This window comes from Solanum pennellii, chromosome 1, assembly GCF_001406875.1.
Source record: "Solanum pennellii chromosome 1, SPENNV200".
NCBI classification, from domain to species: Eukaryota; Viridiplantae; Streptophyta; class Magnoliopsida; order Solanales; family Solanaceae; genus Solanum; species Solanum pennellii.
Genome location: NC_028637.1, coordinates 100,708,038 through 100,733,211, shown reverse-complemented (window position 1 = coordinate 100,733,211; position 25,174 = coordinate 100,708,038). Strand labels below are relative to the sequence as shown.

Genomic DNA, 25,174 nt, shown 5'->3' with positions numbered 1-25,174 from the left:
TTAAACTATTCACTTTTTTTGAGTCTAAACTATTGAAAGTGTGACTTTCATATTTAAATTATCACTTTTTAGTTTGAGAAATACACCTCATTGGTGTGTAATGCACTCTCTCTTTTATATGAAAAAACTTTGACACATGGCACCTACATAGATAAAACTAGAAAAATTAAGTAATAAAAAATTAATATTAATTAAAAATTAAAAATTACTATCCAAATAAAAAATTAAATTGTTTTTCTTATCTCACTCCACTTGTGCCTCCACGTGCTCCCCCTCCCTCGCAACAACTCCATCTTTTTTAAAAAAAAAAATCATTTATAAAATATTTTTAAAAATTTCATATTTCATATTCCATCCTCCCCCTTCTCGATAGAAATTGATATTATTTTATTTAAAAAAATCTATCCCATCCTATTTAATTTTTCGCTCCTAATTTTTATTTTTTTACGTTTTTCTTATTTTGTATTAGATATGCTCGTACATATATTTTTAGGAAAAAAAAATTACTAGTGTATCGAAGATAACATAAACAACTAAAAAATATAAAAAGTCTTGTGGCTGCAAGTAAAACTATTTTCGATATGTATATCTAAACACTGGGTAAAAAAATTGAAAGCAGACGGTTAAGTTGGATGGGTAGAATTATATTTTTAAGATATTATTTTATTTAAAAAAATCTATCCCATCCTATTTAATTTTTCGCTTCTAATTTCTTGTTTTGTGTTAGATATGCTCGTACATATATTTTTAGAAAAAAAAATTTACTAGTGTACCGAAGATAACATAAACAACTAAAAAATATAAAAAGTCTTGTGGCTGCAAGTAAAACTATTTTCGATATGTATATCTAAACACTGGGTAAAAAAATTGAAAGCAGATGGTTAAGTTGGATGGGTAGAATTATATTTTTAAGAAAATAAAATAATATCTAAATTGGTATTTGAGGAGGGGGGAGGAGATGAAGTAAAAAATGAAATATTTTATTATTTAATTTATCTAGATAAAATATTTTATCTATGTGGAGTGTCATGTGTCAAGTTTTTTCATATAAAAAAAGAGTGCATTACACACACCACTGACATGTGTTTCTCAAACTAAAAAGTGATAGTTTAGGTATGAAATTCAAACTTTCAAAAGTTTAGGTATGAAACTCAAAAAAAATATATAGTTTAGGTGTATTTTTGACATTTATCTCAAGATCTAATTTAATTTGACACGTAAATTAAAAAAAAAGATTTTCAATTTTATAGTTCTACCTTCTAATTTGAAATTATATTCAAAATATTTTTAATTTTATGATCGAAAAACTGATATTAAAGTTTGCTGTTTTTATTAAACGGACAGAATAATATATTGTCAAATGTCTTTGACTTATTGTAAATGACCCTTTATGTGTACAAATTTAATTAATTTATAAAGTTAAATTAAATTATGTTAATTCGATATTTTAAAATAAAAATTTTATATATTAAAAAATTATATGAAAAATATATAAATTACATTTCTAGCATATCAATATGATGAAAAAAATTCTCGCAAAATGTTAATTTAACTCTAAAAAAGAATACTATAACAATTAAAAGTGAACGAAACGAATAAAATTTTTTATTAATTTTTTGTGACTGTAAATTTTTAATACTAAATATAGAAATATTAAAAATGCCACGAAAAAAAAAGTGTGTTACGTGGGACATAGAAAGTAGTAAAACAATTTTTCTTTCTTTTTTTTAAAAAGAAAAATCACTTTTCTATAACCACCATAACATCTGACTTGTATTGTTTGGACTCAAAACTTTTACATGCATGATACGTGCAATATATTTCGAATTCAACAAATCAATTTTTGTGATAGAATACTAATGCAAATGATAATGTTTAGATTTTGAATTAGTCTCCACACAGAGACGTGCGCTATACAAATGAACAGTTGGACAATCATTGAATAATCATACAAAAGAATGAAAAATTTGAATATTATTTCGGTGAAGTGGCGGGATCGACTTTATTTTTTTTCATATAAAATCCCGTTTCATAAGAACTCCCATACACCTACGCAAGTAACCGTCGACGAAAAACAGAGCACATCGCGGCTTTGCTAACCATTTAAAATCTCATTTCTGTAACAATTATAAGTGGACTTTACTTCCCATCTTCTAATCTGAATTTTCTGTTGAATTTCATGAAAAGTTCAAATTCTGTTACAGTTTTCTTTTTTAATCTCGGTAACCCACAATCGCTATAACTTCTGTTGTGAACACTTTGTGTAAGAAGAAAATAATATAGTTGAAAAAGTATGACTAGTATGAAACGTCGACGCAAATTGTGTGACAAAGAAGGAGCAGTGGAGGTTTCTGATGATATTGTGATCAACATACTGCATTGTTTGCCTTCAAAATCTCTAGCAAGGTTTAAATGTGTATCCAAATGTTGGCTGAAGTACATTGCTGATTCATCCCTGAGTTATAGTTGTCGTTATCGAAGATGGAGGCCTCAACCCTGTCTAATTGGCTTCTTTTATCAAGCTAGGGATACCTGTGAACGATCGAAAATTCAGTTCTTCTTCACATCTGAGGAATCAGCATTAGATATTGATGGTGGCTTTGATCAATCAGTCAGTTTTCTAGGCAGGAGCGCGTACATAGTTGCATCATCTAATGGTTTTCTCCTTTGCAATAAGCAGAGGGTTTATTATGTTTATAATCCTGCTACGAGGCAGAGTATGGCTCTCCCTAAAACTCAAATCGGCATGAATGATCCAACTATTGGGTTTATTTGTAAGGTAGATGACCCTAATAGAGATGTTATCTCCTTTACTATAGTTCGTTATTGGATTTTACAATCCAATGTGAGAATTGAGAGTTTCTCTTCTGAGACGAATGTGTGGATTGTGGATAATCTAATTCTCAGTGTACCTCTTAGACTGTATTTTTTCGTTTATATGAAATCACCATCAGCTGGTGCAATCGACGGAGTGTTCTTTTGGCTTGATCAAGGGCCACAAATCACTGTTTATGATAGTGTCCATAAGAGTTTCTGGGCATTGGAATTTCCTGAAGAAATGGTTGCTACAGGCAATTATTTTCTGGGATTTTCGGGTGGGGATTTCTATTTTGCATTGTATGTGAAGACAAATATTACTGTGTGGCAACTCAAGAGCAATATTCGTAGTCGAGATGCACTGTGGGTCAGGAAGTATGTCACGGATGTCGCGACTACAGTTCCTTTTGGACTTACAGGATTTCTACATACTGAGGTGCAGAACATGGACATTCATCCTGCTATTCCTCACATCTTTTATTTGGATGTAAAAGGTAAGGTTATTTCTTATGACATGGAAACAGATTTTGCAGAACTTGTGCATGATTTTGGAGAATATGGGTGGAGAACTAAACACTTCAAATTATTTTCTTATGAGTGGCATCAATGGCCGCGCATTCTGTAGATTGTCAAGTTTGTGTTGCCCATTGTTTCTTCTAATAACATTTGTTGAGTATCCTATTTACTTATTACTTAGATGTATATACTAACTTTTATGGATTTCCATTTCATTATCTGGTTTTCAAAGCTCAACGAATTACAAAGTTATATCATGCACGAATACTTATCTTGCTATGAAGTAAGGTAGAAATAAATAGTCACATTAATTTCCAGAAAAAAAACAAAGTAAGGATCCTCTAAAACATCTGCTAAAGCAAGTTAACGCCCAGAAAGAAAGAAAAAAAGGAAAAACGAAGGATCAAGATGACTGATTCAAAAAGAGTGAACAGCTTATACCTGGAAGAACTATCCCATCGGCACTTGAAAATAAAATATGCTCCTTGTGAACTCAATCCGAATCAGAGGAATATTGAGGATAGGGCTTCAGTGTCGTTACCATCTTAGACAGTACCTCTCCCATATCTTCCACTTCATCTTTTCCAAAACCCCAACTTTGGAGCAATGGTGCCCCAATGGCTCCTCGCTCAATACCAAACCTACGAAGATTTTCAAGTTTTCTTTCCAAAAAGGGCAAAACAGCAGTGCTTGAACGTAATCTTGTTGCCATAGGAATGGAATGGACTTCAATGGATCCCCTAGATGAAGAACCTGAAATCGGGGTTTCCAATAGCTCACCGTGTTGACCAACCATATCGCGAAAGATCATAGGGAATGGCAAGGGTATAGGAAGAGGACAAGTAGAAGCAGATAGGTGTGAGAATTTGGGCCTTGTGACTGAATTATCGTAAGCACACTCAACTGCATCCTTAACGTCATTAATTGAGGCCCTTTGGTTTCCTGAAAATAACATGGAAAACTACAGTTTAACAGATCAAACATCTCTGGAAAAGCTATAAGCAAGAAGGTGATAACAGAAAAGAGCCACTAAAACAACACTAAAGACTCAAATATGCTTTAAAAGGTGGGTATTCATTCATCTCACTCTCATGGGTTAAAGTTACACGCTCCCTTTTGGAACTATTATTCTGTATAGAGTATAGCATGTTGAAGTGCTTTGCTAGCAAACATAATCCACTATTTAGGTTGGTTTTACCTTTAAGGTTTAGTACTCATCACACACTGGAACACCTCATTCCTAACCTTTCTTAGTTATGTTTTGTCCATTTTCTCTAGACTTGCAAATAAAAAGCTTAATTTTTTTTATGATCGTGCTGTCTGGGCCAGCTTTCACGCACCTCGACTAATTCCACAGGGTACCCTCCACCACCCACCAGCAACAGCTACAAGGTAACTCTGTCCACCAAGCCTAGAACAGATGGCGAAAATCATCTAGTGTATTTTGTCTCCGCTAGGAATTGAACCTGAGACCTCATGGTTCTCAACCACTTCATTGACCAATAGGTCATACCCTTGGGTGCATGAAAAGCTTAATTTTCATTGCAGGGATTCGAAAGTTACATTTTAATCAGTAATTTTTCCGGCAATGTATCTTACCTATTGAAACCAGGACAAGTTCATGAAATATTTGCATATTGTGCTATAGCTTGAGCTTCTCAAAGGTAAAACAGTTTAGAGATGAGGTAATATGACATATATTATGTAGATGGAGTACAAAAGGAGATGGGCAAGCCAGTACGCAAATCATCAAACTATGTACCAATACAAAAATGGGATTAGAAAATTGAAAAATGTTAAAAATATAAGAAATATGCTAAAGATCAAATCAAGTACCAGATGTAACTGCTCCGTGAATGTTCATAGTTTCCACTGCATGGAAATCTTCAACATCTTCTGCTATGTCCGGAATCAAGGGCTGCAAGTTTCCGAGAAAGGACTGCTGAGCCCGGTCTGCTGGTGTAAAAGAGTTCCCAACATCAGGAGTAGAAGTAATTGCACAGTGGGTTCAGAAAAATGAAATGCTAGAGACAAAAGCATACCACTTAAAGAAGGTGCCGGCATGGCAACATCTAATATAGTTACCATGTTCTGCCTCATTTGGCCTGCTAGCATTTGTACTGTCCCATACATATCCAGAGCACCAGACGTATAGATTGATTCTGCAGATGGGCCTGACTGTTTCATCCTAAAAGGGAGACTAAATGAGTGCATTGCAGACGCATACACTGCACTGGAGTGGTAAGGCTTTTCGTCTTCAATGCGGAGAAACTGAGAAGCTCTACCTAGATAATTACATATATGCAAGTATCAGCCACGGGAACTCGTTCAGATAAGAGCTTTGAATATGATAAGCATACAGAGTAAGAGGTCATAAAACAAGATTCAGTTACAGAAGTTAACCTGCATCAAAAACTAGAAAAGTCAAAGATACACAAACAAGACACAAGTCCATATAGGTGAAGAAAGAGTTTACCGACTATACAACAGGATCCAGTGAATGAACTGGCTAATGAAACCACATGATTACCAAACATTTTGTTAAATACACAGGTTTAACACCTATGATTTCACTCAACAATTGTTGAATCCCCTGTTTCCTTTAAACTACACAGGATTCACATAGTTAACTGGAATTCAAATTTGTTGATTCAGTTAGATGCTGAAAATTGCTGAGGATGTAGGCAAAATGCACACAACTTCTTGCCTTCTGAGTGAGGAAAACCACAAGTTTGCATACAGCACATGAAAAAGTGTGAGACACAAGCCATGATTTCTTCAGAATGTCCCTAACCTCAGCTTGTAATCAGATTTGTTCTCAATTTGGGGTGGACATATATGAACACATGTCAGCTACTCATACAGCATATGTGAACCCATCAAGTATCTCTTTGTTGCGGCCAGGAGTCGTTTACTGAAATAATCTCCTTTGGATGGACAAATATGCAGTACAAACTAACAACCCAATTTAATTAAACAAAGAATCTAGTATGCCTGAGAGAACCATATGAAGGAAAATTGTATAGTTCTACTAAAAAATCACATTATGAGAATAGTAGTTCTTACTTCCACTCAGGGAGGGCAAACCAACCGGGATAATCAATTTACATAGCTCAGACAACCTTGAAAATGAGACTGCATCATGAAGATTGTGGGAGATAGCTTGCTTGCGACCTTTGGAGTCCATGTGCAAGCTAGGATTACGTGCATTATATAGTAAAACTGGGACGTTTGGGTACTCATCTGCAATGCTCTCCAGGAACATTGCGGATACACCAGAAAACCCTCCTGAGTCGTCCACAATGCATTGGATCCCCTGCAAAAGTGATCCAATTTAAAAAAATTAACAACTCTTGCCGACAAGAGAAGAACACAAGTGCAGGTGGACCGTTAAGGAAAATAAAAACAGTTGTCCAAAAAGAGCACAAGATTCAAGATCTCAGCAAGCAAGAGGAAGAATATAGAGTCGCATTGCTGATACTCGAACTGCTATAACAGAACTGTTGAAGACCAGATGAACTAATGAGGTTGTTAAGTCAGTAAGCCAATCTGACAGCAGACAAGATATTATGGCAGTATTGTGACGCTGCCCCCAGGGCTTTGGTTCAATTGTAAGGAATGATGCAACACATGAAATGCAGGTTTATCGCACGCATGTAAGGTTTCAAATCCCGCCATGGACAAAAAGTCTGGAATTTAAGTTGGGAGAAGGCTAAAGGGGCGGACCATTCTCCCCTGAGTTTTGTACCTGTTGATACTTCACAAAGTGGGTATACAGGCGATTTCTATGATATCAAAAAATAAAAATACTGTGAAGGAAACAGGACTAAAGGGAACTGTAATGATATACTCTGTGAGGACAAAGTTCATTCAACATCAAGGAGAAACTTACAGGACAAAGAAATGCTCTCAAACATGTGCAGAATAGTAATACTATCACACTGGAAGGAATCAGAATCATTAGACCAGACAAATTTCAGGTGGTTGATCTGCCTACAAACCTGAGGAGATTCACGAACAGCAATAAACTAACTAGACAATATAGTAGTCTAGAGGTTTCAATCATGAGTACCTGAATATGATCACATTCTTCAACAAAGAAACGAAGTCTGTCATCTATTTCTTCACCATGTTGATGCCCACAAAATGCCTCCTTCCCGAGTCCATAATTATCGAACTCCTGAATATCTGCCCATAATCCACTTAATTCATATAAACTTTGTGGATGATAGTGTACTTTAGAAAAATCTGTCCAATATTGAACATCACTTTCCAAACATTCTACGATATCCTTATCTTGAATTTCTGCTGGAGAATTGTTGTTCACATTGTCCAAATCATTAGCTTTGCCCACACTCTCTTGTCCTTCCTCACTTAAGCTTTGCAAGAAGAGATTCCTCCTTAAAGGTTCAGATGCATGAGTTATGACTCTGCCCTTCCTGCACATTTGTCTGGAGACCTTCATTCATATAGTTCCACTCAAAATAATGTAAATGATATTAGTAAAGCAAACTTTCCCCTCACACGCACACCCACCTCCTCTCTTGAAATATTTCTCCAACATCACAAGTAATGTAGGATATGTAAATGTCCTACTGGTTCTTATTGGTTATTTCATAAAGTTTTTTTGATCAAGGGGGGCCTCTTTTACTGATTTTGCATAAAATAGAATTGTCTTTTTCCTTTTTCAGCAACTGTTAAATTTCAAATTTCCACATGGCATATTTAAGACCACAAGATTAAAGGACATTTTGGTAAATTCTACATGTCTTTAGTTTAAGACCACAAGATTCGAAAGTCTTATTTACTTTCTTAAAATTTGTGTCAAGTCAAAACCAAACAAACAAATTGAACAAATGGAGTAATTAATAACATTCTGTAAAGCTCAAACTTGTCTATTAAAAATGAAAGAGAAACAAACTGGAACGGAAGATGGCAACCGGAAATCCCAGGTGAGTTGTTCAATATAACTGATCAAAATTAATTTTCATTTAGTCAGCAGTGTGGGAGCATTATTATCAGCAAACAAGTTGAGAAAAGGCGACGAATGTTTGGTGCTTCCTGTGTAAGGAACAAGGGAGGGAAGACAGATCATCCTGCTTCATTGCAGGATTGCAGCAGAAATTGGAACACTGTACTCTTGTTTAACATAGAACGGGTGATGCTAAGGGCAGAAAAAGAGGCAATCACAAATTGGAGATTAAAGAATGTCCCAGGAAAATGAGATGGATGTAAAGAGTCCAAAAAAAAACATCCTTATTTTACTCCTACATTTCTTGCAAAGAGGTATTCTCTCCTCTATATACAGATAAAGTAATATATTTATCAATGTGGGGAAGCCCCAATATACAGTAAAGAGAAAATTCTTATATGTGTAGATAGCTGGAACTTGGAATTTACTTAATATATGAATGTGACTGCTTGTAGAAAAAGGCATTTTGGCCTTCAGATACAGATTGGTCAATGGAATACTATGATTTATCACCAAACTGGACTTGTAAATACTATTAGACTTTGAAGGTTTGCGTAACATGATCAGTATCTTGAAAGTAATTACCAAATTAAACTTCTTCATTGATCAGGATCACTGAAGGCATAAGCCGATTCATGAGTTACAACTTTTAAACACCAGGGGTGATATATTTTAAGGTAGTAATCAAAAGCAGAAGGCTCATTTATCATGATTTATGGATATAAAACACAGGGATGCTAAAATAGTCACATGGATGACACTTTTATTGTTGTAATAAACATTTTTAAAGCTCTATCAGCAAGCAGAAAGAATGTGTGAATCAAAAGGAGCACTTATTAAGGAAAGAGATGTAATAAAACAGCTACAAGTCTTGACCCCTTCTTCGTGTTGCATTTTTTTTTTGATAAAAAAATAAAATAAAAATAATGCAACACGAAGAAGGGGTCTAGACTTGATTGAACTATTTTTTTTCTCCCTTCTTTCGCTTTTTCTATGTTTAAGACAGGGAGGGCTGGGTGAGCGGGAAAACATGTCACTCCTTATTTATGTTGTGGCATATTATTAAACAGAGAGTAATGGATTAAACAACAAAAAGGTTTTACTCTCACCATGTCATGACATCCATGTTTTTGGCTGGGATCTGATCGTACAACGATCCACGTGAACTCACAGATCCAAGGGACCCTGTCATGTTACAGATGTGAGTGACATAATGTGCATGTCCATTCATGGAGAACGAGTTCCTTTGGTCAACAGATGTGTACTTGGAATAACACAAGTGAAGTAAATAAGCTTAAGGTTTAAGCCTATGCAATTATAATTTGAGTATTGTATACATGGTGTAACAGAAAAATCCAAGCAACGTATTTTTCTGGCTTGACCAACTCTTCAATCATAGGTTGCTCATTTCAACAATGAAGAACATTAAGCTACCTAAGGTGTAAGTAAGTCTGCGGTAAAAGTGTAAAAGTAAGAAAACAGATTGAGTTTCACCAAACCTATAAAATTTGTTAAGCTTATGAAGAATACTATACCACTTACATTCTGCATTGCAAAGACCAAAACCTTCCATCGCCAAAAAAGAAAAGTGAAAAACGGGGGGTTAAAACAAGAAACAGAACAAATGTGGGAAAAGTCTGATAGGCAGTAAAATCCATGTGCAATATTTTGGGGCAGCAGATGAACTAAAATAACTCAGCTTGATCTTTTATGGAAGTACGGTTCTAATTAAAGAGACACTTGGAACCTCAGCATCACAAATAGCTCCTCAATTGTTGTCATATTTACTGTGCATACCTATGATGAAGCTCTTGTTTGACCTTTTATGTCCTATATAATATGTTCTTTTTATCGAGTCATTTCCTAAATAATATATATATATGATAACTGCTAAATATTCTAGTGAAGAAGATATGGAGGTGCAACTTCCTAAGAGATTTGTATGCTGAAACTAGCTTGAGGCCCAACATATTCTGATTGCCAACTGGAACCATGGGCAGTACCAAGTAGATTAATATAATTCCAAGACAATAGTATAAAATAAACCCTAAATCATGGTGCGTAAGAAAAACAGATTTTTGTGGCAACTCAACATATCAATTAGATAATATACCTTGAAAGTTTACTGAGACCATTCGAGGGGTGTATGTAAGGAGCCCCTACATGTCAAAAAATGTGAAAGAGCAACTCTAAGTATGTGATAGCTATATAACAAAGACAAAATCCACTATATAGTTTGTGATCAGATAACTCACTTGCTGAGTTTCCCCAGTACGATACAACACATCCATATCAAGGCTATGATTTTTGAATACTTCATCACTTTCAGGGCTTTCAGCCAATCCAAGTAATTCATCCTTCAAAGATCAATATTGAGTAAAAAATATTAGTCAGTAAAACCAGTAGTATTTGACCAACTTGCAACCCATTATCCTGAATTACAACCAGGAATTATGAACAGATTCAACTATTCCCAGAACGAACTTATACAAGAAAAGAGAGTAAGGGAGAAGAAAAGAGGATGAAAAATAAAAAATATTATCAACCCAAAAATAAGAGAGAATCCACATTAACTCAAATCAGTGGATGGAGGTACAATCATAATCCTTATCCTTCGTTAAATGATCAAATGTGGTGCTTCACAAACTCCCCTGTGTTATTTAACTCATTTGGTTGCCATTATAATAGCACATAAAGATGATTACCAAAGAACTTGGAAATTTTCTTCAGTTTGTTCTTTCTTTTTCGGGTCTGTTAGATTGTGAACCCATTAACGTCCCACATTATTATTTCCGTTGTGCCCCATAGCTTACATGGAAGGAAAACAGTCATTTTTGCCAAAAGGGCCTCAACTAGGGGTACAAAAATCAAGAATTGATCTGTTTCTTGAATGCAAGATAGGACTATCTTGAGTTCTCAGCGTCTGTTCAAAACAAGAAAATGGGTATTCGATAAACCTACATATTTGATTAAATCATAACTGGTAAACACAGAAGTAATCTGTTTCTTTGCGCAGTGCTGTAGATAGAATAAGATATTACATAGAAGGGAAGTGCAAAAATCAAGAATTGATGTGCTTCTTGAATGCAAGATTGGACAATCTTGAACTGAGCAACGAGAAAATGGGTATTCGATAAACCTACATATTTTTAATTAAACCATAACAAGTTAACAAAAGTGATGTGTTTCTTGAATTAGAGGGTTAGCAGTAAAGGGGATTACCTGGAAGTTCCAGAAGTGAGAGCCAATAAAGTTGGCATAACTCCCCACTTGAATAGTTACAATTTCCCTCATATCTGAATGGAACAATGGATCTTTAACAATGTCACTGACAGAATATATATATATATATAGGAAGAGAGGGAAAAAGTACTTATTCTGTATAAATTGTGCAGAAAATTAATTTTATTTTTATTTTTTAGTTAAAAGATATTAAATTAAAAGGATAAAATCATTTAGAAGGGTAAAATATCATTCTAATCAAATTGTAGTCAAATTTTCTAGCCAATAGATTTTCCCAAACAAAAAAATGTCAAGAATAGCCCCAAGTCCTAATTTATTTATAAGCGGCATTTGATTATCTTAATTAATTTTCTCAATTAACTAATTATATGAGTCATATGTTTGATATTTGTATTGAAATTCGATTAATTTAAATTTGGATAATATATAATTGTGAATAGGAGTTGTTCTATACCAAGAGGCAAACCCACAACCAAAACTTAAAAGGTGCATGTACATTCATTAAATTTAGAGAAAAATCATGTATTTATAGAAACTAAAATATAATCAATCGTGCACGAAAACGTAGAACTCTAACATCTTGTGTCACTAATGCAAGTAAGATGAATTACATATAAGACCAGTGTTTAGATCCAATTAGAAGTCCAAGTTTAGAGTTTATATTTGTTTTTATTGTTTATATTTTTTAAATATAGCTTGAATTTCATATTTAGAAATCAAATCAAAACCTTTAATTAAAAAAGAAGTAACTTGATTTATTGTACCATATTCTTTTAAACGTTTTTTTCTCTTGTTTGCTTTCTCCATATGTCATATGGACAAAACCTATATTAAATTAAAAGATCCTTTGCTTTTCTATGTATATATTTATTTTATTCAATAGTAAAATATTTTTATAAAAATTAAAATGCAATATATTTAGTATAATCTTATAAGTGAAATTTAAAACTTTCTAATAAATTGCATATATTTATAATCTACATATCATTGTATGGTATTCCTGGAAAATAGTTTGTACAATGCCACATTAATATTCTTTTTTTAACTAAATAAATATATCTTTATTTATAAAATTGTAGAAAAAATATTGCTATACTATATATGCTTTTTTACCTATTAAATTTTTCGAGAGGCGATAAAATAATATCTGAAGGTTAAATAATTAAAATTGACACAATTTTTCAGTTCAGCCAGTAATCTATCTTGGCTACTTTTCTCTCAAGTCTCGTGTATTAATAAATTAATTAATAAATACAAACGAATTACGATGACACTTGAAGATGAGTCTAATAGGATAGTTTACTATTTAATTAGTGTTTGAGTTTAATAATCATGCCTATCTCAAATGTCTTCAACCAATTAAAATTTCAAAAAAATAACTTCTTTTTTTTCATCTTATAGGGAGCATGTAAAAACAAAAATTCTATAATTTATTTTCTTAATAAATGCAGCAGCATATTCTTTAAACCAACATCATTTAGGCATGTGAATATGTGATTGCTTCACCTTTTTATCTAAACACTTGTCTTTGGCCTAATAAAACGTCTTCTTGTTTAAAATAGAAATCCTATAAATACTTAAAATTTTTAAATCGTAATATAAAAATTACTTAATGTGAATTCGCATTAATATGGAGTAATATATATTGAATGCTTATATTGAGAATGATAATCAATCCGATAATTAAAAATAGATTATTTTTTTATTTTATTACGATAAATTGGCAATATGAGAAGTGAACATGTGAAGTCTTTTTGATCAAATATGTATTGAAATAATAATATTATATTTTATTACTTTGTGAATTGCTTTTTATACATGTTGAGTATTCTGATCATCGTGTGAATGTTATAAACGAATACAAAAGATAAATACGTATATTTTCTCGATATATATATATATATATATATATATATAAAATCGTTGTGAAAGAATTATTTGTGTCTTTTTTTTTCGGTTGGTTATTTGTGATCTTTTTAATTATACTTTGCTTTAGAAGGCTGAAAACATATTTTTAACTAGACATAAATTTTAATAAAGCATCGCTATATATATATATCTCTTTATAAATTATAAAATTAAGAAATGGGGTGAGAGTTTGCTATATGTACTTGTTAATTTCATGATTTTGTTATTTCAATTATGTTTTGCAACATTAATTAAAATTGTGTATTTTTGAGTCCAATATTAGAGAGTAGAGACCCTATCCTTTTTAAAGAAAAATTATCACAAAAGGGGGGAAATGGCAGTGGTCCGGAAGCCATGGATCGGAGCTTCATGATCCGCATTTTATGCTCTCCATGATTTCTACTTCACTCCAACGACACGCGACACTTTCTTCACGACTTCCACCTTCATCCATTTATCTCTCTCTATAAATAAGTCAAAAATCTTGTAAGTAAATGCCTGTGTTTTGTTCTTCGAATCACTACCAGGCAGGCATGTCTTTTTTCCTATTTTGTTTACTAGTAACATGTTAATTTGTTGTTCCTTTTTCAATTTTTTCGAAATGGGTCTCTTCTTAAATTGCCATTTTTGTGTAAAAGGACTAGATTTTTCCGTATCTGTTTTTAATGGGTCTTCTGTTTGTTGGGTCTATTTTACTTTTGTGAGATTGTTTAGAATGTGATGTGTTGGTCAATAAAGTTAAAAACTTTTCAGGTTTTGCTGTAATTGTTGTTTTCTATTCTGAAATTTGAATGCTTTGGGTTGATATGAAATTCATTAAAGCTAAGAGCTTTTTAAGCATTTTCATTTTTAGCAGTGATGGTTTTTGATATAAGTGTATCTCTTTATTTAGATACCTGCTTCTTTCTTCCCTGTGGGATTACCTAAAGGTTGCTTGATTTTCTGGATAGTTTAATTGGCAATGTGTTACCTTTTGTGTTGGCTATAGTGCATTTAACACATTCCAAAATGGTAAATAAGTTGTTCATCATGTCTTTAGTAGGCCAATTTGCTTTGTTGAGTTATATATATTAGGATCTAACTCAAGTTTTACTTTCAATAGTCTGAAGAAGATATGTTTTAAAAGGATTTCTACTGCTGAGTGATAATATTAGTTTTCTAGACCTGAAGAATGATATTTGGTTGTAACAGGGAACATCCATCATTGTTGGCATTAAAAGGTCATTTTGTAAATTAAAAAAGAAATGGAAAAAAATTCAACTCAAATTCATCCTCTGCGCTTGTAAACGGTGTGTGGATGACATTTTTCTTGAAACCCCTCTTTCTGAATATTTGGTTGCTTTTGATCTGCAGGTTAATATATCTTCGCCCTTGTTTAGAGTAATATTGGATTTAGATGAGAAGAGTTGCAATGTGCTTCTCACTGTCACAGTTTCCTCGATGTAGAGTTCATACATTGACTAATTCATGGTGGCAAAGTTTCCATCATATAAGTAGGATTGGTAGGGGAAGCATTAGCTCCAAGGTTCTTGCCACTGGTAAACAGGGTCTGGAAGGTAGATTTAATAGTACTGAGAACAGACGGACTCTAACTACAAAAAGTGAAGGGAATGGTAAGGCTGCCTTAAGTAAAAAAACAACTATCAGACACGAAATATTGGACAAAACAAAAAAATCTGAAGTAGACATATATAGTTCAGAAATAACTGAAATAGGAAGTACACAATATGTTGATATTCGACAAGCAATTGCTGAAAACAAAGACTTGGCCAAACTCATGACTTTTATCATTTTTGATATTGAGACCACTGGGCTTAGCAGAGATCATGAAAGAATTATTGAGATTGCATTGCGGGATCTTCATGGGGGTGAAAACAGCACATTCCAGACATTAGTCAATCCTGGATGTATTGTCCCAAATTCATTTGTCCATAAAATTACCACCGGTATGGTCAACAGGCCTGATGTCCCCAGGTAATTATGATAAATATTGCTAGTTTGTTTCACATGCTTCTGCTTCTTCTCTCTCTCTGTATCTTGACTTCTCTTCACAGAATCCTATATGAGATCATCTACAACTTAATTTTTCTAAATAACCAGTTGAGTTATTGAAAGAATATTTTTGTCAGTCGCATATTATGTATTGTACTGATATCTGAATGTGATATGTATAAATATAACTAAATGGTAATTTGATGCTTTCATTGTTTTTCTCTTATAAGCATACATCTTGGCAAAATTTGTACATTACATGTAATTATTAGGGTTCATATGCTAATGTGTTTTGCCATTTACTTAACGGGTGGGCTTGTATGTCATAATGCATTTGTTTTACTCATTAATATATTTAATTTCCTATGCTAAGACAAGACCATTATTTGAGAAGAGAATTATGTAGACATATTATGCATACTTTGATGAATTACTCTCTAGATGAAGTTATGTGCTTTCATAGTTGCCCTGCTTTTAACTATGGATTTATATGTTGATAATAGTTATGACAATCTTATAAGCATACTGAACTTACTGTTGTGAGAATAAATGGCCTTAAATTGCTTGGCTGAAAAAAGTAGTGTAGCACACTAGAAAACATCAATTTACCCCAATCTATCTCGAGACTGTATAACTCCCTTTATGACAGTGGTGTTGAAGTGAGTTGACAGCTCACACCATGTTCTGCCCAAATACCAGTAGAACAAGTCATAAATATTGTTTCTATAGTGTTATATCTTTTCTTCCTTAACTTGTTATATTTCATAGGGTATCTGTTTACTCTGATGAACAATATTTGGTAAAATCATGTCGTCAAAATAAAACAAAACCTGGTTGTGCAACTTCAATTATGAATAGCTAATGCAGTGGAATTAATTTTCTATAGGGCTTGTTTGGAAACCACTGTATGATTACTAGGATGTATAATTGCACATCCAAGTTTACACAATATGGTAAATCATAAATACAATGATATGTTTGTTTGCCTTGGCATAATTACAGTGTGAGTCTTAGTATCATGTTTGATTGCACAAGTGTAATTACATAGTTGGATATTATTAATTCGACGTGGCAAATTTGAAGTCTCAAATTGAAGTTCTTGTCATAAATTAGTATTCTCTCCTTGGAGATGTACGTGAAGAACAATCTTTTGACTAAATTATTGAAGAGCCATGAAAGTCAAGTGGCATAACAGGACACAACTATTAACACATATGTTGAACGGCCTGTTTCGTGGTGGAAAATGTGTTTTCTGTTACCCTTTGGTTTGGAATAAATTCCGTCTTCTTATAACGCATGTGAAAAATATTCATCTTTGGCATCACGTTTGTTTAGCAGAGAAGATTGTGATATTTTCTGATATAAGAAAAATGTATTTTTTATATGTTATATCTTATTCTTGAAATTGGTGTTATCTTGCTCTCACACTCTGCTTTGCATATATCAGGATGGGGGACCTCATTCCGATCTTGTTGAGGTATGTAGGAAGTCGCCAGAAACCTGGTGGATATGTGGTGTTGGTTGCGCATAATGCTCGCTGTTTTGATGTTCCTTTTCTAATTAAGGAATTCAGTAGATGCTCTTTTGATATTCCCTCAAATTGGCTGTTCGTTGATACTCTTCCTTTGGCGCGTAAAGTCATGAAGTCCGGAGGTCTTTCTACTTGTTTAAATTTTTGTATTTGTTTCAAAAGCTTCCATTGCGTTGGATGTCTTTATCTTGATATTTTTACTTTTGTTTTCCATTTAGGGTCAAAGCCAAAACTCAAATTGCAAGACCTTGGTGAACACTATGAGATCCCTTTAGTTGGTTCTGCTCATAGAGCCATGGCGGATGTGCACATGTTAACAGCAGTTTTTCAACGGCTGACTTTCGACTTGAAGTTGACAATCCCTTCTCTTATCGAAGGGCATTCCTTTTGGCCATCGGAAGTAGGAAGGTCAAAGAAGAAGAAGAATTCTGGCTAAACATAGACTTTGTAAGCATACTTAGATTGTTGAAATAGTCAGGTGTAACATTCTTTTTAGAGAAGTTATTACTGTAAGCAAGTTGTAGAATTAGCTAATTCTTCCATTAAAATGGCTGGTCATAACATATGATATTTGCCAGTCTTGTATTTTAACTTCTCTTTCCTTACTTAGGAATTTGAAAATTCCTGTTTAATATTGAAGCTGTCTTTCAAATGACCAATTGAGATAGGCCTTGAGTATTTTATTTTTACCTTGTCTTTCAACTGTGATTTTTTATACTTTATGGAACTCAAAAAGACACTGAAAAAGGCACTAAAATCACATCATTTTGACTATCTTCTTTCTTTATATTGAAGAGACCTTATGATTGATGTTCTTTATGGTCCTTCCCATTATTACTAGTTTTGGAGTTTCCGCCCTTTGCTTCCGATAGAGGTAAAACAGTTATGACATTATAATTATAATTAATTAGGTTGAATTAAATTAGAGTAGAAAACAATAATGTATGGAACTCTCCGAATTTTGTGATTCTTTGAATTTTGAAATTAACATAAATTTATCTATCTTGAAACAATAATGTATGAAACTCTTCAAATTTTGTGATTCTTTGAATTTTGAAACTAAAATAAATTTATCTATCATGATTCAATGTGCACCATTAAAAAATTTTGGTAGGTGAAAAGACAATCTAATATCACTATAAATACCATTTAATTGCTTCCTATGTCATCACATTCTTTACTTTTCTATCATCTCCTATTCTCTTTTTTTTTTCTTCTTAGATTTATAATATGAATACAAGTTGTTAAGAAGCTAACTGAGGAGAACAAATAGTTTCATTCTGAAATTAAAAAAGAAGCTTTCTTAGAATATAATTTAACTCTTAAACTTAACAGTATAAGATTTAATTTATATATTTCTTTAGATCTTTCTTATGTTAGATTATGATTTTATGTTTTTCTTTTTCATTTTGGAGTTACGGTATGTTGTCCAAAATGGATTGATATGCAACCCATATCTTTATGTAATTATGTATTATTTGCATTGTTATGAAAAGAAAAAATCTTTATTTTCATGTTATTATACTTTTAAGTGTTATTTAATTATAAAATTTCTATTAATTTGTGATGAGTTTGATAATATTTGAATAGTTTATGCAAAATATGCTTTTGTTTAAATAGAAGTATTTTAAACAAATACATAATAGTGATGTTAGGGGAAATATATATATACGTGCACGTGTCGAGAACTAGTAGTAAATAAATAAATGCAAACAACTAAATCAAAATGAAACAAATACATAATAGTGATGTTAGGGGAAATATATATGTATACGTGCACGTGTCGAGAACTAGTAGTAAATAAATAAATGCAAACAACTAAATCAAAATGAAAACGTAATGCTCTCGTTGAGAGTCGAACTCAAGACCTCCCGCTTACTAAACGGGTGCTCTAACCAACTGAGCTACGAGAGCTGACGATGTTAACAGTTAGTCATTTTCCTTTTTAATCAATTAACATCCCTTCAGCGCCTTACATCAACTTGACGTCTATGAATCGAGAAGCAAAAATTAATCCAAAATGTAGTGCATGAGATTTGAACTTAGAACAGTAAGTTGAATTTTGAACTCTTGAGTCAACATCTTGTATTTATATATAATTTTATATATAATTTGAACTTACGACATTTTTAATAATGGAGTTCGAATGAACATCCTCGCCTCTTCCTAGATCCACCCTTAAACAATATCACTATGTATTTGGAGGGAGACCGCTAATGTGAATATTTTTTGACGATTAAAGTTCACAAATATGAAGAATTGATAATTTGAGAGAGTGAATTATAGGAAATCAAATTCTTTCTTTTGGTGTATTTGAGTGGTATAGTTTATAAGCATGGTGTTGAACTCCAAATTTTCGAAAGAAATACTAATACTTATAAAAGTAAAATGTGAAAAAGCCAAGGACATCCCAATATATTTATAAGGTATTAGCTATATAGACATTGTAAACTTGCAGTGAAGTGTAGTGTCAATGGTATTTATTTAATCAAAATTTCAGTACACCAAAAGTAAAGGTCTTCATTTGCATGTAAGAATAAGATAAACAGCTATACTGTAATCTGTAGGAGCCGCATTGCATTGGATGCCTGTCATTGGTGCTGCGAGGAAGCTGTACCAGTCTATTTTGATAGTTTACATTTAGCTTATTGTAATTTTTTTTCATAAATACAACATTTGGGATATAGACTAAATCATTTTCTATCATCATATATAATATCACATGTCAACAATATAGAGCTTCAATTTAAAAAAAGAAAGAAAAAGAAGGTAGAATAAATGATTAAATAATAAAGATAAAATAGCTAAAACATGAACATTGAAAGTGTAAAATCATCTGTAGCATCTCAATTAAAAATGAAGGGCCACAAATACAGAATAAGATGTATCCTCCTCATGCATATAATGTGAAGTCAGCGAAACTACAAAATTCTCCAGGGATAAAGAATATGTATTGTGATCTCTACCAATAGCATCGGTGTATAACAGTCGATGCTCTATACAGGATCCCTGGAGATCTATCAACTTCCTCTGACTATAATACAAACCCTCCGCAGTCCTCACTAACAATACAGATACAATAAAATGTAGTAGCAGAAAAATGATATGGAGCTAGCTCACTGGATTCCTCCACTTCTCGCACATGTGTTGCTTGCTTCACCGTGTAGCGTTGTGAGAAACAATACTATGCAAAGTTTATAGATAATACTTTCAGGAATCAGAATATTATCTCCTTCAAAATTAAGAGGACTAGCATTATAAAGCACATGATAACTAGAACTGTTGCACACATGACCATTCCACCTCGCTTCTGACTTCGTTCAGCCTGCAATTCAATTAAGCCCAACATAACATTAAATGAAATGACCGCCTTGACAAACAAAAAAACAATAAATCAAATGACAGATGACTGCAAAGATGGGAATTTCTGTGAATTAGAATGGCAATGGAGAAAGCAAAGTGAGACCTTCTTTAGTTGTTTAAGGCCGTCCTCAACTGTTGATGCAACATTTTGAATATTGTGGTCTATCCTATCGACGATAGTACCCTGTATTAGACATAAGTTCAGTACACCAAAAACCCATGCTGAAGCAGAACTTGGTGAATCTGAAAAGGTGTTGTAAGTTCAAACCTGGTCTATCACCAGAACTGATAGATCTTTCATAATTTGGGCAAGGTCGTTCACTGATTCAACCACCTAACATATAAGCACATGGAGGCTAAGACACAAAACAATATGCACATTTCAGAAAACCACAAGCAGCAAAGAAATATCACCTGCTGTATTTCTCTCTCTCTTTCAACAGTGAATGCCTCACTTTTCTTTAGCTTGGCCATCTGATGCTCATTAAATCCCTGGACAGAAATTTGGTGCAGTCAAAATTTTCTTGTGATAAACTCTTAAAAGGTATCTCACAAAACCATTCTTCAAAGGCAGGAAGCTATTTTAAGGATGTAAGACCAAACACCCTCCAACCACAGCCATAAAAGATAACGAGATTCCAAAATGACATATTTCAATCATACAAACATAATAAAAGACTTAAGATCTATTGCCAAAAGTAACTGATGTTAAAACAATAACTTGTGTTTTTTCTTTACTCCTTATGCAATCACCTGAGTTAGTACCTTCAGCTGGTATCCGAATTAATCAACTCATGTCTGTTCACTTGCAACAATAATATAAATGGTTGTGTAATTCTCATTCATGTCTAACAATGTAGTGCATTTTAACGGTAATACTCCGTTTTACTTTTGCTGATCAATAGTATTGATATTACCAAAACAAAGTCACCTGACTATTACATACACCTCTTTCCTGATTTCATTTGCAGGATCCCGAGTAGAAGAAATAAAATTTATATGTAATAGAAATTGCATACCAAGTCATCCAAATCATCGTCATCCCTTCTAGAATGGCTCCCATTTAAGTTCATCTCCAAGTCAACTCCATCTGGACCCTACATGAAAAAGCACATGTGAGGAAACCTACCAAATTATATTTCAGGAATCCCCCATTTCCTTGAAAAGCAGGGAGCATGCTGATTAATCATCCATAAAATTAATTGTATACATGAACAGTTGCACTAACATGCATTAGACAGCACAGCTACGCATATGGGATGCCATAATATAGTACTTTGATTTATGCAATCTCAACAGCAAATAAAACTGACTCCTGTTAATACCTTCTGCAAACAGATTGTGGCTCAAAATATAAACTATTTGTACATACCTCTTTCTGCTGCTGAAGCCGCTTCAAATAAGTAGACTGTTTTCTGCGAAGTTCCATTGATAGGCTTTGAAGATCTGTAGCAAGAGAGCGCTGTCATAGGAATATCACAATGTAAGCACAAATGCAATATGCAATTGTTGTAATCAGATTTATAGCAGAATCAAACTGAAATTGTAGTTCAAAAAACACTCGTTACTAATGAGATTAAATAGAGCATAGGAACACACTTTATTAGCCATGCCCTTATCAAAGTTCTTAAAAATAGAACACCTCATTTCTTTGTGAAGTTCCCATGTTACTCCCTTTTCCCAAATCAAATAGACCCAATTTGGTCATTGTTTAAGAGTAACACATTGGTATACATAATTATACTAAGTTTGGTTAAAAAAAAGCATTAAATATATTAATGAAATGTAAAAGTGAGGAAGTTGTTGAAAAAGATGCCCCCATCAAGTTTTAAATGATATAAAATAATGATAGTTCATATTAGTTTGAATCTGTTTGATATTTCTAAAACTAGGTGGGATCAGAAATATGAATCTCTATAGCTAGACTGCTCTATTAGGGTGTTCAAATGATGCATTATGGAGTATTATTTATTTGATGAAAAAAGATTCACGATATTATGGCTATTTTGGGGTTTATCGTCAATTTACTGCAGCTTTTTTTCCTTTATTATGATTACAACAACAATTATGCCCCAATCTTAAGCAATTCGGCATTGGCAATATGAATCCTGATTGTCCATGCCACAACATTAAATATGACCATGTGTTTAAGTTGCGAGGAAGAGAAATTTTCCATCTAAGGGAAGAGATAGAACTCTTTGGGACTGAAAAAAAGGAACATCAGTTTTACTCGGGCAGAGGGTGTAAAAGTTAAAAGTCTTGGAAGACAACTTATGGATTCCAGCTTGAGAATGAAAAGGAAGTCCTACAAACTTCTACATACCGGTATGTTATAAAGGAATCAGTTAATAAGCATATAGCTGGATGTACAGAATCCTCAGATCCTACAACCTCATATTTTGGTGGGACGGAGGAAAGAAAATAAAGGAAAACAAGTAGAACAAATGCATTCAGGCTATAAGTTAAAATAAAATTAGAAAGCACAATGGTTTTATAGTCGTGAAGGCTCACCTGTACATTTTTCCTAACATTTGAATCCTCGGAAGGCCCAGCTGCAGAAAGCCTTTGTAATTTCTTTTCTGATCTTTTGAGAAGATCAGTTATTTCATGGGTAAGAGCCTCAATACGACGTTGATCTTCCTTACCATCTCCAAATGATGGCATTAAAGCCTTAGCATGAGCTTTGGCTAGTTCAGACATCTTTGTCCGGACCCGTTGAACATTAGCCGTGATTTCATCTGACAAATCCACCCAAGCTGGCGGTAGACCTACTGTAACTGGTCCATTACTGCAGCAGGGGAACAACATGTAATCCAGAGCAGGGGAAACCATAAAGGACATCCATATGATCTAGGAAATATAAACTTGATACAAAGAAATCTAGGAAGTATGTAAAGAAAACAAGATACTAAGATCTAAGAAGGCTGTCAAATTGAAAACAATGCACAAGAGAATTAGATAAAAAGAATTTCTTTTTCAGAAGTATAATATGACAACTGACATGGTCCTCAATATTTATGTTTTACATATTGACTTGGTATCCCTCTTCAAATCTTTGCAGTTACAGCCTTACAGGTATAATAAGAACCAGAATTTCTCTATGTTTCTCTTCTTCTTCTTTTTTTCCAAAAAGCCTGCAGTAAGCTTTAGTCGAAGATAGACTTTTAAATGCACGGAAAATGGGAGAACACCAATTTAAGGATTCAACCACCATAGTAACATAGGAAGATCAACAAACTGGACTTCACTCTTGTAGATTCACATTTGGACTCTAATCGGCGGGCCAAGGGAAGTTGCAGGTGATGCCCACAACTTCCTCAATAATGACATACCAGAACCAGGTTCCATTTCCATGTCAAATGTGCAGAAATTTCGTAGAATTAACAAATCGGATGATCCCCAACAAACGGATGAACTAAATATAAAGCAACCACACAACTCATTTATGTGATAATAAGAAACAATTTTATATGACATGTTACCGTTCTAAAGAAAACATTTAATTGGTCAAATTAGAAACTCTGATGTGATTTTGCCAGGGAAATAAGATATAAAGAATTAAACTTGCTAAATAAAGACGGTCATATTTTTCCTGTAGCAAATTGCAGCACATTCAGCTGATCAAGTTAATTATCAGAATTTCACCTGAGTAAATTCGACCAATTATCCTCCTTTCATGAATATGATTAAGCAAACATCATTTGAATGAATATGGAATTGCATCATTACACTCATCACTTCAATAAACTCTCATAGGAATAAGAATTTGAAACATGATTAAACAATTAAAATACAATTCGTAGCTAGCAACTTGGACTTGGTAATTTCAATCATCTGTGATCTAATAGTCGAGCTCCCTATCGGTTATCATAACAAAAGGAATTCGACAAATAAGTTCTCAATGTCATCCGTCAAAGTTACTTCCAGATTCTGAGCTAGCATAATATGTCCCTAAACTTATAATTAAATATTCGGGAATAAATTCAGAAACAATAATTGAAAATGCAAGGACCTATATAAAAAACCTGGAGGTTCCGGGGTCTTCCGTACTGAGAGGAGCATAAGATCGATTAGGATTAAGCAAAGAAGTCGTTGCCAATTCGATCACCGGCCCACTACCATGTCCGGATGACGTGGACGGCGAAGAGCCCGCCGGGATCCGAACACTTCTCAACGCATCTCTATACTTTCTAAACACAAGCGTTCTATTTCTGCTCGCCATTAACGTTTTCTATACAGAAATCCAATAAAATGGAGGAATAAATTGCGCCCAGCGTCCTACAGATAAGTGATTCCACTTGTGCTTAGATCTGAGATCTCTTGATCGGAGATCGGCGAAATGGATTCTCCGGTAATGATGGAGTTGTGTAGGAATTAGAAAACGAGTTCCAATCTTTCAAGCTAAGTTTGAGAAAGATGAACCGAACCGGAAGGGCACTTTGGGTAAAGTGTGGGTCCATTCCTTTATGTAGTTTACATGAAATTGTAAGTGCAATAAATAAAATAAGAATATAGTGAGAAAAAACTAACATCAACAATAATATCATATATATATATAAAATAATATTATTTCACTTCGAAAAAATATTTGACAATAATTTCATGGTATGATTTAATATGCATTCGCTTATATAAATTAGATGATATCAATGTACATATTTATAAATAATTATATATCAATATCCTAATATTATGATAATAAGCGTGTCAAATATTATTATAAATTTGATATATATGAAAAGTTGCTACAGTTTAATTCAGTAATAAAATATTTAGTTTTTCTATTGTATCAACTCTTTGAGACAAAATAAAATTATATATATATATATATA

General features: G+C 33.3%; 4 protein-coding genes and 1 non-coding gene across 9 annotated transcripts; 2 read left to right on the top strand and 3 right to left on the bottom strand.

Moving 5' to 3' along the window:
• Nucleotides 1–2,091: 2,091 nt before the first annotated feature.
• On the bottom strand, nt 2,092–11,671 carry LOC107004407 (protein misato homolog 1). 4 transcript variants are annotated; one of them, XR_001454729.2, is made up of 10 exons: nt 11,528–11,671; nt 10,561–10,662; nt 10,419–10,464; nt 9,415–9,490; nt 7,406–7,772; nt 6,400–6,649; nt 5,376–5,618; nt 5,170–5,289; nt 3,775–4,275; nt 2,092–2,532 (listed from the first exon to the last, which is right to left on the bottom strand). XR_001454729.2 is itself a non-coding variant. In XM_015202610.2 (9 exons), the coding sequence occupies exons 1-9, from the start codon at nt 11,597–11,599 to the stop codon at nt 3,827–3,829; spliced, it is 1,725 nt and encodes a 574-aa protein (XP_015058096.1). In that variant the 5' UTR covers nt 11,600–11,671; the 3' UTR covers nt 3,529–3,826. The 4 variants fall into 4 exon arrangements, 3 of the variants coding, with proteins under 3 accessions (XP_015058096.1, XP_015058103.1, XP_015058109.1); XM_015202610.2 differs by lacking the exon at nt 2,092–2,532 and having other exon boundaries at nt 3,529–4,275; XM_015202617.2 differs by lacking the exon at nt 2,092–2,532 and having other exon boundaries at nt 3,529–4,275; nt 5,170–5,286.
• Nucleotides 2,303–3,729, top strand: LOC107004445 (F-box protein At5g03970-like). The gene has a single exon (XM_015202646.2). It carries the CDS (start codon nt 2,303–2,305, stop codon nt 3,440–3,442), a length of 1,140 nt encoding a protein of 379 aa, XP_015058132.2. The 3' UTR covers nt 3,443–3,729.
• Nucleotides 11,672–13,741: 2,070 nt separating the features above from the next.
• Nucleotides 13,742–17,642, top strand: LOC107008849 (exonuclease DPD1, chloroplastic/mitochondrial). Of its 2 annotated transcripts, none has more exons than XM_015208056.2 (4): nt 13,742–13,987; nt 14,810–15,430; nt 16,896–17,101; nt 17,198–17,642. In XM_015208056.2, exons 2-4 carry the CDS (start codon nt 14,853–14,855, stop codon nt 17,413–17,415), a joined length of 1,002 nt encoding a protein of 333 aa, XP_015063542.1. In that variant the 5' UTR covers nt 13,742–13,987; nt 14,810–14,852; the 3' UTR covers nt 17,416–17,642. The 2 variants fall into 2 exon arrangements, with proteins under 2 accessions (XP_015063542.1, XP_015063534.1); XM_015208048.2 differs by having other exon boundaries at nt 13,751–13,942.
• A 1,177-nt stretch (nt 17,643–18,819) lies between these two features.
• On the bottom strand, nt 18,820–18,893 carry TRNAT-AGU. The gene has a single exon. It is a non-coding gene; the product is annotated as a tRNA-Thr (tRNA).
• Nucleotides 18,894–19,791: 898 nt separating this feature from the next.
• Nucleotides 19,792–24,803, bottom strand: LOC107016931 (syntaxin-43-like). The gene is made up of 8 exons (XM_015217260.2): nt 24,368–24,803; nt 22,854–23,130; nt 21,715–21,804; nt 21,362–21,439; nt 20,757–20,834; nt 20,611–20,676; nt 20,446–20,526; nt 19,792–20,304 (listed from the first exon to the last, which is right to left on the bottom strand). Exons 1-8 carry the CDS (start codon nt 24,562–24,564, stop codon nt 20,197–20,199), a joined length of 975 nt encoding a protein of 324 aa, XP_015072746.1. The 5' UTR covers nt 24,565–24,803; the 3' UTR covers nt 19,792–20,196.
• Nucleotides 24,804–25,174: the final 371 nt, after the last annotated feature.

Coding starts and splice junctions, on each gene's coding strand:
- LOC107004407 (XM_015202610.2), bottom strand. CDS start 11,599: ATGAGGGAAATTGTAACTATTCAAGTGGGGAGTTATGCCAACTTTATT. Junction 7,773..9,414: donor AACATGGATGTCATGACATG/GTGAGAGTAAAA, acceptor ACAAATGTGCAG/GAAGGGCAGAGTCATAACTC. Junction 5,619..6,399: donor TTTGCCCTCCCTGAGTGGAA/GTAAGAACTACT, acceptor GTAATTATCTAG/GTAGAGCTTCTCAGTTTCTC.
- LOC107004445 (XM_015202646.2), top strand. CDS start 2,303: ATGAAACGTCGACGCAAATTGTGTGACAAAGAAGGAGCAGTGGAGGTT.
- LOC107008849 (XM_015208056.2), top strand. CDS start 14,853: ATGAGAAGAGTTGCAATGTGCTTCTCACTGTCACAGTTTCCTCGATGT. Junction 15,431..16,895: donor AACAGGCCTGATGTCCCCAG/GTAATTATGATA, acceptor TGCATATATCAG/GATGGGGGACCTCATTCCGA. Junction 17,102..17,197: donor TAAAGTCATGAAGTCCGGAG/GTCTTTCTACTT, acceptor TTTTCCATTTAG/GGTCAAAGCCAAAACTCAAA.
- LOC107016931 (XM_015217260.2), bottom strand. CDS start 24,564: ATGGCGAGCAGAAATAGAACGCTTGTGTTTAGAAAGTATAGAGATGCG. Junction 20,835..21,361: donor ACGATGATTTGGATGACTTG/GTATGCAATTTC, acceptor ATTTCTGTCCAG/GGATTTAATGAGCATCAGAT. Junction 20,527..20,610: donor CAGTTCTGGTGATAGACCAG/GTTTGAACTTAC, acceptor TGTCTAATACAG/GGTACTATCGTCGATAGGAT.